Genomic DNA, 15,027 nt, shown 5'->3' on the forward strand with positions numbered 1-15,027 from the left:
CAGTAAACACTAACTGATTAACTACATTCAGTAAATGCTTCCCTTACTCTTTAACTCACGGGTTTTTCTAGACCTGGGATGTCCTTCAGAGAAGGGTGCTAGCCAGTTCTGCTCTGTGAATTACTGTAAAATCATAATCAAATTGTGAGTCACTACAAAAAAAAAAAAATCCAAATCCAACAAATGGAGTCCTCTTGCCATGCTCTGCACACAGAACAGGAAACACGATGACATTCGGAGGATGCCCGATGTCTCCATTCACAGCCATAAAATGCTATTTAAATAGCATGTGTAGTGGTGCTACACTAACATACCCAAGAACGCTACAAGTAACATCTCTGTGGGGTAGAAACAAGCCCTCTCCCACTTTGAAGGGAAAAATATCAGCATAATTCTCAGTCCCATTTTAATCTTGCTCAGCAATCTACTTAATCATTCAACCCCTCTCTATTGACAGCGGCCTCTCTGAGGAGGTGACTTGTGAGCTGCAAGCCGCATGATGGACAGGAGGGGTGGACCACACCAGGGGACTTCTCCAGGCAGCTGCCGCCGCTGGCACACACTCACTGCTGGCACAGTCACCTCTGATAAAATTGCTGTACGGCTTGAACTGTATTCTCCAAAAAGATGTAAAAGCTTTAATGCCCAGGACCTGCAAATGCAACGTTATTTGGAAACGGGGTCTGTGTGGACGATCAAGTTTAGATGAGGTCATTCAAGCAGGCCCTCACCCGGTGTGCCTGACATCTTCATCAAAAGGAGAGATTTGGATGTGGAGACACACACCCAGAGAGAATGTCATGTGAAGATGAAGGCAGAGATTAGGATGATGCCTCTACAAGCCAAGGAAAGCCCAACATGGCCAGCAACCCAGCAGAGGCCAGAGGGCGGGCAGGGAACCGATTCCCCCTCGCGGCTCTCGGAAGGAACCAGCCCTGCCCACATGTTGATCTTGGACTTCCAGAACATGAGGAAACACTTTTCTGCCGTGTAGGTCCTCCCAGGCTGCGGTGCTTTGTTGCAGCAGCTCAAGCAGATGAACACAGTGGATGTTACATGTGGGGGGATGTTAGGGGCGGTAAATATTCACACCCCACTGAAGGTTTTAGTGATCTAGCAGCAGAATCCTTGTCCCAAATAACAATGTGCCTGGAGGCCCGATATGTGAAAAGATGAAAAGGATGAAAAGGAGGGCTCAGAAGCAAATACTTCATTGCTTGCTAGACCCATAAAGGGTCCACCTCCCCCTATCCCAGGAGCTTCTGGCAACCCTGTTTGAAAAAGACTTTAAAAGAAAATACCAAACAAACAAACCTCCTCAAATGAGGCTGAGGCCAGAAAACCCAGGTGGAGGAGCTGGCAGTGGTTTCTACCATTATCTTACTAAATTGGCATTATCACGAGCACTGTTCCTGAGCACCTGCTAGAAGCCAGGCATCATGGCTGTCCCTCAACTCTGAGAGGTAGGTGTTGTGCTCCTCTCTTTGGGGCGGGGGAAGCAAAACTGGAGCAGCTGACTTGCTAACAGCACCTGTATTCGTTTGCTAGGGCTGCCTTAACAAATAGCACGACCTGAGGAGCTTCAGCAACAAAAATGTATTTCCTCACAGTCCTGGAGACAACAAGTCCAAGGCCGGGTGTCAGCAGGTTTCATGTGAGGCCTGTCTCCGTGACTAGCAGCGGGCCACCTTCTCGCTGTGTGCTAGCGTGGTCTTTGCTCTGTGCACATCCTGGTGTCTCCCTGTGCCCTCATCTCCTCTTCTCATAAGGACACAAATCAGATTACATGAGGGCCCACCCTAGTGCCCTCATTTTAACTCGAATACCTCTTTCAAGGCCCTGTCTCCGAATACAGTAGCATCCCGAGGCACTGGAAGTTAGGGCTTCACCATATGGAGGGGACACAATACAGCTCATCATAGCTCCTTCAGGAGAAAGTCCCAGAGCCCACATTCCAACCGTTTGGCTCCAAAGGCCATTGCCCTTGGTTCACATTGCCTGCCTCTAAAAAGTCCTCCTTATTTGCTCTAAGAGAACATTTATTACTTGAACAATAAGAAAAATAAACAAATAAAAGTTCTTCAGCTTGTTTCTTTTTCAAGACTCTCTGCTGAGGTTCCAGGCCACCCTCCAGGAAGCTCCCAGTGGAGCCACATCAGCAGGGCCCCACGGTAAGCTTCAGACAAAGCAGAGGCGAGAAAGGCCTGGGGAGGAAGCAGATGGCCCCTGCATCCCCTGCAAGGAGCCTGGCCAGAGGCCGAACCTAAGCAGACCCGAGCCCCAACAAATCCCTCCTAGCAGTAGCTAGAACACTGGGAAAGGGGGTGCACCCCAAGAGTTGGCCCAGTTTTAGGCTCACTGATATAGGAGAGGTTTCCTGAGATCTGCTTTCTTCTCTGTGTCTCGGCCTCGGGGTGGCTAACCCCAGGCCAGCTCAAAAAAATCCTGGCCAAGACTGCAGTGAGTGAACATTTGCGTTTTCTCGGAAAACACAGGCCCTTCATACTGTTAGGCCAGGCTGCAGCAGCTGCTGTGCCCACTGGGGTTCACAGAACCATCTTCAAGTGTCTGCCACCCTCCACTGCTTCAAATACCAAACCCATAAGAGACGGCACCTTGCCGGGCCCTTCCCCGGGCGGGAAAGCAGTGCTCTGACAAGTGAGGCGACAGAGAACTTAATGAGCACCCTTCTGGAGACCAAAGACGGGGGCTGTCCAAGGACGGACCTCCATTAGCAGGCGCAGCAGCCCCATAAAATAAGGACAATTCTAAAGCGAGCAGCCGATCAAAGTACATATGTGCTGACACCACACGAAGGTGACGAAGACTAGAGACCAAGTATTGGTTCAAATTTTGTCAGGGAGACAGAGATGGACAAAAATAAGGCAATACAACAATAAAATGCAAAACTGGCCATCAAGATCATTTTTTTAAAAAGGAAAGTGCAAAAAATTGCATGGAGTAGATGAAGATGGGGAATGGAGAAACACCAGAAAAGACTTCATAGAAGAGAAAAAGAGGGGTGGAAATGATCATGAAATGATTAGAGCATGTTACATGTACGTTTCCTATTTTACAAATTTGCATGGTGCATTTGCTACGTTTGCTACATAGATTCTGACTAAGACACATCATCAAATGTTATCAAAAAGGTGCCTGCCTGGGTATTGTCTCCTGGCTTTACACACGTACTTTTTACCCCATGGTTGAGAAAAGCAAAAGCCAGTTTCTGGCCAATCCCAGGAGAAAACCAGTAAATGCATATTCCCTGAGCGCTTCCAAGGCCATGGCCTCCTAACCTTGATGGTCTTTCCCAGAGATCAGGTCAACCTTTGTGTTCCCGATTTATTAATCCAGAGTTTATGCCAGGCAGGAAAACAAGGCCTAATGGCAACAAGTCCAGCTACTCCCAGTGGATGGGCAATTTCACAATATCTACGAGAATTCTAAGGGCACAGACTCCCAACCCCTCCACTGCTAGGCATGTAGCCTACAGATAGACTCATGTAAAATAGATCATTTTTTAAAAAATAAATAAAATAGACCAGTTAGCTGCAGGAGAGAAAGAAAAGCTTGAAACAATCCAAAACAGGGCACTGATTAGCTCTCTTCAGTTAACGCATCTTGCCGTGCCTACACCTACTCTGTTTAATCGGTGACCTGTTTGGGGTTTTGAGAAAATCTCTGCATATTTTTTAAAAAGATTTTATTTATTTATCCATGAGAAACACAGAAAGAGAGAGGCAGAGACACTGGCAGAGGGAGAAGCACACTTCTCCCTATAGGGAGCCCCATGTGGGACCCAATCCCAGGGCCCTGGGATCATGACTTGAGCCAAAGGCAGATGCTCAACTACTGAGCCACCCAGGTGCCCCTCTTTGCACATTTTTAATGTTTGTATATGCATAGAAAATTTCTAGAGAATGAAAAAATACAAAGGCAGAGTAAAGGAGAGAACTTTACGCCTTTCTGTACCATTTAAAGATTTTGCCACAAATTTATCGTTTTATCATTTTTTTATTTTTTTCATTTTATCATTTTTAAACACATATAAGAAAAATAGACAAACAATGAAAATCCATGAGAACATAGCCCTAAGTTTCTCTCAGCAATGAGCAAACTCTTAAAGGAAGATTCAGTGATCTTTACTGGGTTGTAATTCCCACTCAAGAAGTAGCCCGCTACAGTTTAAGAGTGGTTTTCATGAACAGGGCATGAAACCTACATGGCTTCTTATTAGTCATCATTTAATCAGAAAACCAAAGAATTTTCCATACCACACTGCACATCTAGTACATAATCGAATTTTTATGAACGCATTTTTCCATAATTTTCAGGGGCAAAGGTATGTAATATATTCCAGCACACTATGAATTAGGGATCTTTTTAAAAAAGATTTATTTATTTATTCATGAGAAATACAGAGAGAGAGGCAGAGACCTAAGCAGAGGGAGAAGCAGGCTCCTCACAGGGAGCCCAATGCAGGACTCAATCCCAGATCCTGGGATCAGGCCCTGAGCTGAAGGCAGACGCTCAACCGCTGAGCCACCCAGGCATCCCTGAATTAGGCATCTTGTTCAATGGATGATAAAATTTCCTTATTTCTGGAAGGGGGGTGGAGAAAGAGGCTGTGAAGGGCAAGGACACACACACATAAATCCTCATCACAGTTTTGCATGTTATACCAAAAACAAAATTGGAAATGAAACAAATGTATACAATAGGAGACCAAGTGAATAAATTATACTGTAACCATATGATGAAATACTATGCAGTCATTGAAAATGATGTAGCTCTTGGGTGCCTGGGTGGCTCAGTTGCATCTGCTTTGGTTTAGTTTATGATCTCAGGATCCTGGAATCGAGTCCCGTGTCCAGCTCCCTGCTCAGCAGGGAGTCTGCTTCTCCCTCTGCCTCTGCTACTCACCCCTGTTCATGTGCTTTCTCTCAAATAAATAAATAAAAATATTTTTTAAATGTTGTTGCTCGGGATCCCTGGGTGGCACAGCGGTTTGGCACCTGCCTTTGGCTCAGGGCACGATCCTGGAGACCTGGGATCGAATCCCACGTCGGGCTCCCGGTGCATGGAGCCTGCTTCTCCCTCTGCCTATGTCTCTGCCTCTCTCTCTCTCTCTCTCTCTCTCTCTCTGTGTGTGTGTGACTATCGTAAATAAATAAAAATTAAAAAAAATAAATAAATGTTGTTGCTCTATATCAGAGATATGGAAAGGTATTTGTGGCACACTTAAGGTTAAAAAATTTAAAAACTGATTATAATAGCATTTGTGGCATGGCCCTATCTGGAAGATTTATATATGCATGTTGGAAAAGGTTAGGAGGAGGTAAAGCATCGTGTGAACCATGGTTATTTCTGGGCAGCAGGCTCCCAGGAGATTGCATATGTGCCTTTTTCAGTTGATCTCTATTCTAACTTTTTTTATTTAAAAAAAACATTTTTAATTGTGTGATTTTAAACTTGAAAAAACTCTGGCTATCGTATCCTTCCTTGGGAGACCCAAGACTCTTGTATGGAACCAAATCCAACATGAAATGTGCTGCTTGTCACCTTTTCTGCCCCTTTGTGGGTCTTTTGACAGTTTTTCTGATGCTTTAGAAACTCAAGCAGGAAAATGACAGGTCTGACATTTTCAAGGTTGTCTTTTTCCCTCTTTCAAATGCTGCTATTGAACTTAGGCCAATGGATCCTAACCAGGGGCAACCATGTCCCAGGGGACATTTGACACTGTCTGGAGACATTTTTGTTCTCACAACCGGGGGAAGGAGGGAGGGGAGTGCTACCAGCATGGGCAGAGGCCAGGGATGCTGCTCAACATCCTACAGTGCACGGTCCCCCACAATAGCCTACATGGCCCAAAGCGTCAATGGTGCCAAGGTTGCGAAACCTTGTGTTCCAGTAATGAGTCTTCAAAGGACTTTCTAACCACCCATGAGCAGCACCCCTGAAATAGCTGCATAAGCACGTCTGACTGCGGGGGCCTCTGCTACAGTGAGAATGCACTGATGATGGAAGCAGAATAGAATGTGAATCCTGGATCAGCTCTCTTTCTGGCTATAAAATCTCAGGCAGGTGATCACATCATCCTGCTGATCACCCATCCTCCTTTGTAAGACAGAAATACTGCCTCCCACCTCACAGGGTATACATGAAGTTTCAACAGAATAATGTAAAAGAAAGGGTTTTTTAAACTATGAAGCACCAGATACAAGTGAATGGTATTAGCATTCTAGGACACTTAAGTATCCAGCTTCACCAGGGAAAGCACATTTAGGATTTCCATGTGTCTTCACCAGCACACTCTTACTGCCCTGAGTCACACATCATAGCAGTTATTTTTACTAAACAGTGAGACTGAAAAACAGAGAATGCTTTTTTCTTCCCACTACATATTCCTTGGCCTAAGTTGTGAGGCAGCAAAACTTAGTGATCGAATGACGAAATGTGACATCAGACTCTTAGGAAAGAATCCCAGCACTATCTCTTACTAGCTGGGTGGCCATAGTGATGTGGCCTCTCTGTGCCCTCAGTTTCCCCATCTGTCTATCCAAACCAGAATATTTGAGAGCAAATTAATTCTTTTTTTTAAATTTTATTTATTTATGATAGTCACAGAGAGAGAAAGAGAGAGAGGCAGAGACACAGGCAGAGGGAGAAGCAGGCTCCATGCACCGGGAGCCCGATGTGGGATTCGATCCCGGCTCTCCAGGATCGCGCCCTGGGCCAAAGGCAGGCGCCAAACCGCTGCGCCACCCAGGGATCCCCAAATTAATTCTTTTAAAGCTTTTATGCAAGTTCCAGTTAGTCATCATACTGCGTACTATTAGTTTCAGGTGTACAATACAGTGACTCAGCACTTCCACACATCACCCGGGGCTCATCACAGCAAGTTTACTCCTTTAACCCCATCACATCTCACCCATTCCCTGCCCTCACCTCCCCTCTGGTGACCACCAGTTTGTTCTCTACAGTTTTCTGTTTCTTGGTTTGCCTCTCTTTTATTCACCTTTGCTCGTTCATTTTGTTTCTTAAACTCCACATGTGAGTGAAATCATATGGTATTTGTCTTTCTCTGACTGACTTCTTTCACTTAGCATTATACTCTCTGGTTCCATCCATATCATTGCAAATGGCAAGGTTTCATTTTATATGGTTGAGTAATATTCCTGTGTGTGTGTGTGTGTGTGTGTGTGTGTACATACCACACCTTCTTTATCCATTCATCAGTAGATGGATACTTGAGCTATTTCCATAATTTGGCTATCGCAGAGAATGGCGATATCAGGTATACATCAGGTGCATGTATCCCTTTGAATTAGTATTTTTGTATTCTTTGGGTAAATACCTAGTAGTGTGATTGCTGGATCATAGGGTAGTTCTATTTTTAACTTTTTGAGGAACCTCTGTACTGTTTTCCACAGTGGCCACACCGACTTGCATTCCCACCAACAGTGCATGGGGATTCCCCTTTCTCTGTATCCTCACTGACACTGTTGTTTCTTGTGTTGATTTTAGCTGTTGATTTTAGCCATTCTGATAGGTGTGAGGTGATACCTCACTGCAGTTTTGATCTGTATTTCCCTGATGGTCAGTGATGTTGAGCATCTCTCTTTTTTTGAGATTTTATTTATTTATTTATGAGAGACACAGAGAGAGAGGCAGAGACATAGGCAGATGTAGGACTCAATCCCAGGACCCGAGGATCACGACCTGAGCTAAAGGCAAATGCTCAATCACTGAGCCACCCAGGTGCACTGTTGAGCATCTTTTCATGTGTCTGTTGACCATCTGGATGTCTTCTTTGGAAAAATGTCTATTCATGTCTTCTCAGAGTGAACCAATTTATCACTGGAACCAGGACACCTCAGAGTGAGAGAGGGTGATGCTAGGACAGCAGGCATACACCAGAAGTGTCCCTGGGCAAAAAGGGACATGAGGTATCCATGTCATAGGCTAGGACAGAAGGGACAAAGCACATAGTACACACCACTAAACCCTAGCTAGGAGTTTTTCCTCTCTCCTTCCATTCATTCGTCAAGTGCTTAGTGGCCCAACACTGGGCAGCAAGAAAGGAACGGTAAGTCAGATATGCTCATTCCCTGTCCCTAGTGGGGTGCTCCCTCTTGTCCCACGGTGTGTTTGCTACAGCCCCGGGGCTTTTCTTCCACAACAAATACAGAATTAAACACAAACCCATAGTGAACACTATAGGTCCAGAACACCAGGAAACACACACCAAATGTGTAAGAGTTCAAAGTCTCCTTCACAAAAATGAACAATGAATACGAGCTTATCTAATCAACAAAGACAAAGGATTTATTATTATCCCAAAGTCCCTGATTCAAGGAAGCGATTGCAGTCTAAAAGCTATCAATGCAGCTCACAAAGAGATTAATAAAACCATGTAACAGCACGTAACATTTAAGAGCACGTTCGAGTATTCACCCCCTCTCATTTCTGCACACGTCATTATGAGGAATTGGGTATAGTCTGTCCAACAGCATGACCTTACAGAACCCATACATCATGAAAGCAGAGTTAATCTGGCTGGCTTTTGTACTGAGATACATGCAGGTCTTTTGCCAAGAGAAAGTTTGATTCAGTGTGCTAAGAATTTCCTCTAAAGATCAGTACTCACTGTGAGAGGCGAATGTTCTTTAGTTTACACAAAAGTCAGTGGACTTCTAGGGGCTTGGAACTCTAATCACAAGTTCCCTCCACCACCCCCACCACCACCACCCCCGCCCCATTGCAGTAAAACCGGTCTGGATTACTATCACCATAAATCTGCACAGCCAAGTGCTCCCAGACCCACTGTGGGGCCCTGGCCCTTCCTCTTCCTCTTCCTCTTCCTTCCTCCTTCTCCTCGTGCACGCTCGAGCAGGCACATCCTCAGCCTCCTTTTGTGGCCATTTCAGATGGTCCTCACAGAGGCCCGGTTCTACTCCTTCGGGAGTTGTTAGACCTAAAATACCAGGCAGGCCCTGCCACTGGACACACAAAACATGGGACCCTAAAAAGAGAGATTCTATCAAGTGAGCTGCATGTGCACAATTCAGAACAAACGGAGGGCACGTTGCTTTCTATTGCGCTCCTTGCCTGCCTTGATTCAAAGAGGCTTAAAGCAATGGCGTGTGTTTTGATCTGGTGCTGTTTACACAGATGTGTTCGGTTTGTGAAAATTCAACAAGCTGTAGTCTCATGTGCATTTTCTATGTGTAGGCTATACTGCGATAAGCATTTTTTTAAAAGAGATTTTATTTATTTATTCATGAGAGACACAGAGAGAGAGAGAGGCAGAGACACAGGCAGAGGGAGAAGCAGGCTCCATGCAGGGAGCCCGATGTGGGACTGGATCCCGGGACTCCAGGATCATGCCCTGGGCCGAAGGCAGATGCTCAATCACTGAGCCACCCAGGTGTCCCACGATAAGCATTTTTAAAAGTAGCTTTCTTCATACAGGCTTCCACATAAAATAAGCACGCACATATACCCTATGCTAGTGTTTTTAGACTATTTTCAAACCATGAGTTGCCACCAATTAGTGAGCCATGCAATCCATTTAGAAGATCCTCGCTGGTATTTTTTTTCCCGTTGCGGCATGAACACTTGAGACCTACCCTCTTCACAAAGTGTGAAGTGCACAGTACAGTACTGTTAACTATAGGCACCGTGTTGTACAACAGGCATCTGTACGGACTCATCCTGCACGGTGGAGACTTGATACCCCAGCAGCACCACCCATTTCCCCTTCCCCCAGCCTCTGGCAGCCCAGATAGGGAAGCAGCTCAGTGTCCCCCGAGGGATGAATGGATAAAGAAACTGTGGCATATACATACAATGGAATATTTCTTGGCCTTTAAAAGGAACAGAGTCCTGCTATGTGCTGACGAGCATTTTTTAAATAGAATGGAGAATGTAAGAGTGCAGCGCGCACGGTGAAGGCAACTATTATTTCAGGAAACTTGTTGCAGTTCCACATATGCAAACATGTATCTACACGAAGTTGCCAGCTTTTTTTTTTTCACCTGAAGATCATGGGTAACAAAACCTGGGATACCCTGAGAACACCAACAAATAATACAGGATTTGGAAGCCAGAGAAACCTGGGTTCTGATCCTGGCTGCTTAAAACCTTCCTCATCTCCTTGAGCCTCACTCCACCATCTCTAAAATGCAGGCAATAGTAGCTTCTCCCTGGAGGTGGTATGAGGTGTTGGTGAGCTGGCAAGCAGCCTGCCATGGAACACTACTCAGACACTGTCCCCAGCCCTGCCACCATCTCCTTGGTGCCCCGAGCTAGGTTCCGTACCTGGAAGAAGGATGTTTAAAGGCAAAGTGCAAAGTGGGGCAAGACCAAGGTTGAGCCCCCATCACAGGACCCCTGGGAACCCCTCGGGAGAACAGTGTGAACATCTGAGAGCAGCAGGGCAGGGGAAAGCAATTGCTCAGCACCCTGGGTCATAAATCCTCCAGCTTTGGATTTCTGACCTGAGGGAAAACCACTCTCCAAGATAGGAGGGTTTTCCCATTATTCTTGGCAGGAGGTGGGGAAAGGCAGAAGGGGAGGAAGGCCTCGGTAAAGAAATAAGTATTTGTTTTAAGCAGCTCACTTTGAAGACAGGTGGTTTTCATTTTGAGAACAAAAATGATGCTTCAAACAGTTAGAGAGTTGCTCCGGATACCAGCCACCAGCTTGCCAGGAGTGGGAAACAGGGCCCCGAGGTCTGGAGTGCTCCCAAAGTGCCAGAGCGGCGACAGAGGCAGATGGGGCCAGGTGGGGCCGGCACAGAGGAGATGGAACTGTCTCCATCAGCTTGCAGCCACAGACTACTTAAAAGTCATCCACAATACTAATCGTCCAAAACCTCTATTCATTTAAGAAATTTTGGTGGAGTATCTACTGGGTGTTGAGAACTGAGTTCAGGGCTTGGGGAGACAGTGGAATAAGACAGACAAGGCCTCTGCCAGCACTGGGGCAGAGATGCCAGTGGGGCAGGCAGCGAGGGCCACACAAATGTGAGGCCACCAGGGATTTATAGGCTGTGATATAAGTGCTCTGCGAGAAATAGATAAGGTGATGTGACAGGAAGGGAGAAAGGAAACTTAAGATGGAGGAAGTCCCTAAAGATAAGATGGCCTAGGGCCTTCTCCAAGCAACACCTGAAAGCAGAGCAAGCCAACCAAGCAAGAGCCAGAGAAAGGGCGCTCCTGGCAGGGGGGCACCGTAAGTGCCTGGGGCTAGCAGCAGGACAGGGCAGCAGCCAGGTGTGAAAGTGACAGCCATGAGGCTGGGAAGGTAGGTGCACCAGGCTACACAAGGCACAGCCGGTGATGGGAAAGTGGATTTCAAACAAGAGCGACAGAGAGCCACTGAAGGCTGGTATGCCGTGATACGTGATTTCGATGCCAGTTAAAATAAAAAGTATTCTTGTATCATCCTGTAGACCAAAATGTACAGATGATACAATGTCTCCAAAATCACTGATAAAAATTAGCAATGTGTTAGAGCTCGCAGACCGTTATTGAGGAATCTGGCTGGCTGAGGGCAAACGATTTTCACCTAAATATAAGATGAAATACCAGAAATTCAATTGGGGAAAGGGGTGGAAACTTGTGACTGACAAGAAAACACTCTTATTAGCAATTAACTCACAGTTAGCAAGGATAAAGCACAGGGTAAAGCTAATTAACAAGACAGGCTCTAGAAAGTCCCCTCAACAGGCACACACCCATAATGGGAGTGTGTCTGTTGGGAACTGGCTGATGATCATGCGGGATACCTAAACCCATGAGCAGGTTAGCCGAAACAACCAGATGGAATGTGTCACCCTGACAGTGCCCTACACGTACTTGGGAATCAGAAATCAGATGAACTGCTGAGCAGTTTTCTTCGAGATGTTTCTTTCCTTCTCCCTTGCCCTAGATGGATATAGGTATCCAGAACTTGGGAACTCAAAACTGAATGAGAAATGACTCTTCTGAATTAGCCCTGACCCCCTAGGATTCATAACATGGCCTCCTGACTTGGGCCCCTGTCCTCACGATCCTTAACTCAAAAAGGACCTCTGAGACCCAGCATGATCCACTCACACTTTCTTCCTGAGACCTCCTTGTCCTAGGGGGTCACACAACCTAGGCTAAAGGGGCAACCTGGGGCTCTGGTCTTGAACAAAGCTGACGCCAAGATCAAATCTATGACATCAAGCAAGAGAGCTTGGAGGCCACAAGGGCTGCCTTGAAAGAAGCCAGGATGGCAACACAGGGGCAGAGCCCAGCATCCCTGATGGTACCATGTGCCACTAAGGAAGAAGAAGGGGTACGAAGGGCAAAATTACATCACTTAGCAAATGCCTACCGAGTACTAGTTACTTTCACATTCACGACCTCAAACAATCCAGCATCCCATGAAGTGCAAAGACAGTGATTTTCAGATGGGAAGGGTAAGGCAAGGAGAGAGATTTGTTAGTGGCCCAAAGCTACAGTTAGCAGAGTGAGGATCTGAGCTTTGCCCACCCACCTCAGCCGGCATCTAGCAGGACAGCGCTCTTAAGAGACCTCAAGCTGACTTTCTGTCCTGCCTTCTATCTCATTCTTCTCTCCTTCCCACCACAGGAAATCTGGATTCTACACCTGCCTGCATCCCAGGCTTCCAAACCTGCCAGCTGCCACAGAAATGTTACCCAGTCCCAGAGAGGGACACTTCACTGTCCTCAGGGCTGCTTGCGGGGCACGGAGTGGGGGAGGAGGCTCCGTGACCGGGGTGTCCCCTGGACAAAACTCAGTGATCGCAGTCGGGAGAAGGGAAGAGCCCTCACACCAGACGATAGAGCCGTCCACAATCTTCACGGATGCCGCTACTAAAGGGCCTCAACTAGAAGCCACTTCTGCACGGAGGAGCGCCCGGAGAAAGCAATTCCCTTCTGCTACAAACCAGAAAACAGGTCTGAGTGGAAAATTGTGTTGCTCACCATATCAAGAGGAAGGACTGAGCCGGGACCAAATTCCCCATCGTGCCTCCCTCCCAGCCTAAAGAAGTAGTCGGGCAACAGGCTACAAAAGATGCAGCGCTAAGAGCAATCGAACCAGATGCACGGCCTACTTACAGTCTCTGGCGTGTCTGCAGCACTAGGGGCTTTGGCTGCTGAAAGGTCCATTCTGTGGAGTATGCAGTGGTGATTTCGGGCTGACTGTGTCTGAACTCTGGGCAGGAGTATGTTCCGTGCTCGCCGAGAGCTGCAAGTCTCTCTGATTCACTTGGCAGCAGAATTATTCTAAGCATCCTGTCCCGTACCCAACCCGTCTGCCCCTCCCACTACACATTCACACTGGGTGTTTTTTTTTTTTTAATTCTCTGCACTAATTTCTGTCACAAATCAAGGGAAATTCATTTTTCAAAATTAATCCAATCTCTGGCACTTGAGAGCGTGGAACCTTTCTGACTGAGGAGGAGGAAGAGGAAGAAGTTGTAACATCGGAGAGAAGAGTGGGAGAACCGCAAAGTCTGCAGTAACAGCAAAATGGAGATTATTCGAGACAGCTGAAACACTCCACCCAGCCTCCAGGAGGGGACATGCACGGGAAACAAAGGGCATATGGTGTTTGCTTTCTTCAACATCCGTTCTCACCATTAAAGAGCTGCACCAGCAAACGCTCATTACTTACATGAGGACAAACCTCACTCCAAAACAGACTTGAAAATACAGCTCCTAATCAAGTAAGTTACTTTGCAAAGCAGAGGCCTACCTTGAATTTTTTATTACACATAAAGCAAAATTTAATAAAGTCCAAATAACTGGCAGAATGTCTACTTGGCTTAGTGAAGCGTGAATTATACTTGAAAGAAAGTCCATTTTTGTTAATTTCAAGTTCACAAAGTAACTCAAATACTGACATATTTGGGACAAGATTTCATTCCCCCCCCAACCACCCCCAAGGAGAGATTCCAAGGGGCTAACTTAGTAACTAGATAACAATTTTCGAAGGCAGCCCCGGTGGCTCCGCGGTTTAGCGCCGCCTTCAGCCCAGGGCGCGATCCTGGAGACCCGGGATCAAGTCCCACGTTGGGTTCCCTGCATGGAGCCTGCTTCTCCTTCTGCCTGTGTCTCTGCCTCTCTCTCTCTCTCTCTCTTCTGTGTGTGTGTGTGTGTGTGTGTGTGTGTGTGTGTGTCTCATGAATAAATAAATAAAATTTTTAAAAAAGAGCAATTTTCTAGTTTTTACTACTAGTCATGTATTCAAACATTTCTATCCTAGAGCAAACAGGTTTTCTAATGAGACTTAAATCATTTATTTCTCCCATAGGTTAATGTTGTTTTTTTAAAGTTTTTTAATAGAGTTCAATTTGCCAACATTTAGCATAACACCCAGTGCTCATCCCAGCAACTGCCCCCCCAGTCACCCCAATACCCCGCCCACCTCCCTTTCCACTTCCCATAGGTTAATATTACCACCATTCCCACTATTGCCACACTATTACATTGTTGAAAGGTAAACCTGAGGGTACCCCCTGACCAAATTCGTACAAACTCCAGAATTGGTGAGATAATCAATGATGCTTTTCGCGGAGACAGGAAGGTAGGGTCAGCTTCCAACACACTCCCGTAGCATTCTTCACAAGCCTACCCGGCAGCGGCGGCGGTTCCCTTCCTCCTTCCCCAGCAGAGCCAACTATTGGTCGGTCACAGGTGGCCACCCGTCCCCCAGAGAGCCCCCTCCCAGCTCCAGAGGGGCAGATTAATTAATTCTAAGGCATCACTGGTTGGGCTGGCGGACAACAGGAACTAAGCTCACACAGATTGCAGGAAAGGAGTCCTGCATGCCAGCCGCGAACAAGTAAGCCAAGGGCCCCACTGCCAGGAGATGCCATCCTACAGCTGCCTGACAACCACAGAGAAAGCAGCCCTGGGGTGAAGCTCCCAGCAGAACGAGACCCTGGAGGAGAGCCGAGAAGAACACAGGTCTCTGACGTCACCCCAAGCAGATGAACACCCTGCCCTTGGGGGGCCACCCT

General features: G+C 46.6%; 1 protein-coding gene across 15 annotated transcripts in view; it reads right to left on the bottom strand.

The window, feature by feature from the left end:
* SH3KBP1 (SH3 domain containing kinase binding protein 1) overlaps nt 1–15,027 on the bottom strand; it is a 334,655-nt gene that overhangs the window by 231,648 nt on the left and 87,980 nt on the right. Inside the window, exon 1 of one of the 15 annotated variants that reach the window (XM_072744008.1) lies at nt 13,121–13,552. The exons of 12 other annotated variants lie outside the window; for them this stretch is intronic. In XM_072744008.1, coding sequence (XP_072600109.1) covers nt 13,121–13,171 — 51 coding nt within the window. In that variant the 5' untranslated portion in view covers nt 13,172–13,552. Of the gene's footprint in view, nt 1–13,120; nt 13,553–15,027 lie in introns of those variants that run through there. 2 more of the 15 variants (XM_072744012.1, XM_025997481.2) reach the window with 2 other exon arrangements.

Source organism: Vulpes vulpes, chromosome X (genome assembly GCF_048418805.1).
Source record: "Vulpes vulpes isolate BD-2025 chromosome X, VulVul3, whole genome shotgun sequence".
Lineage (NCBI taxonomy): Eukaryota > Metazoa > Chordata > Mammalia > Carnivora > Canidae > Vulpes > Vulpes vulpes.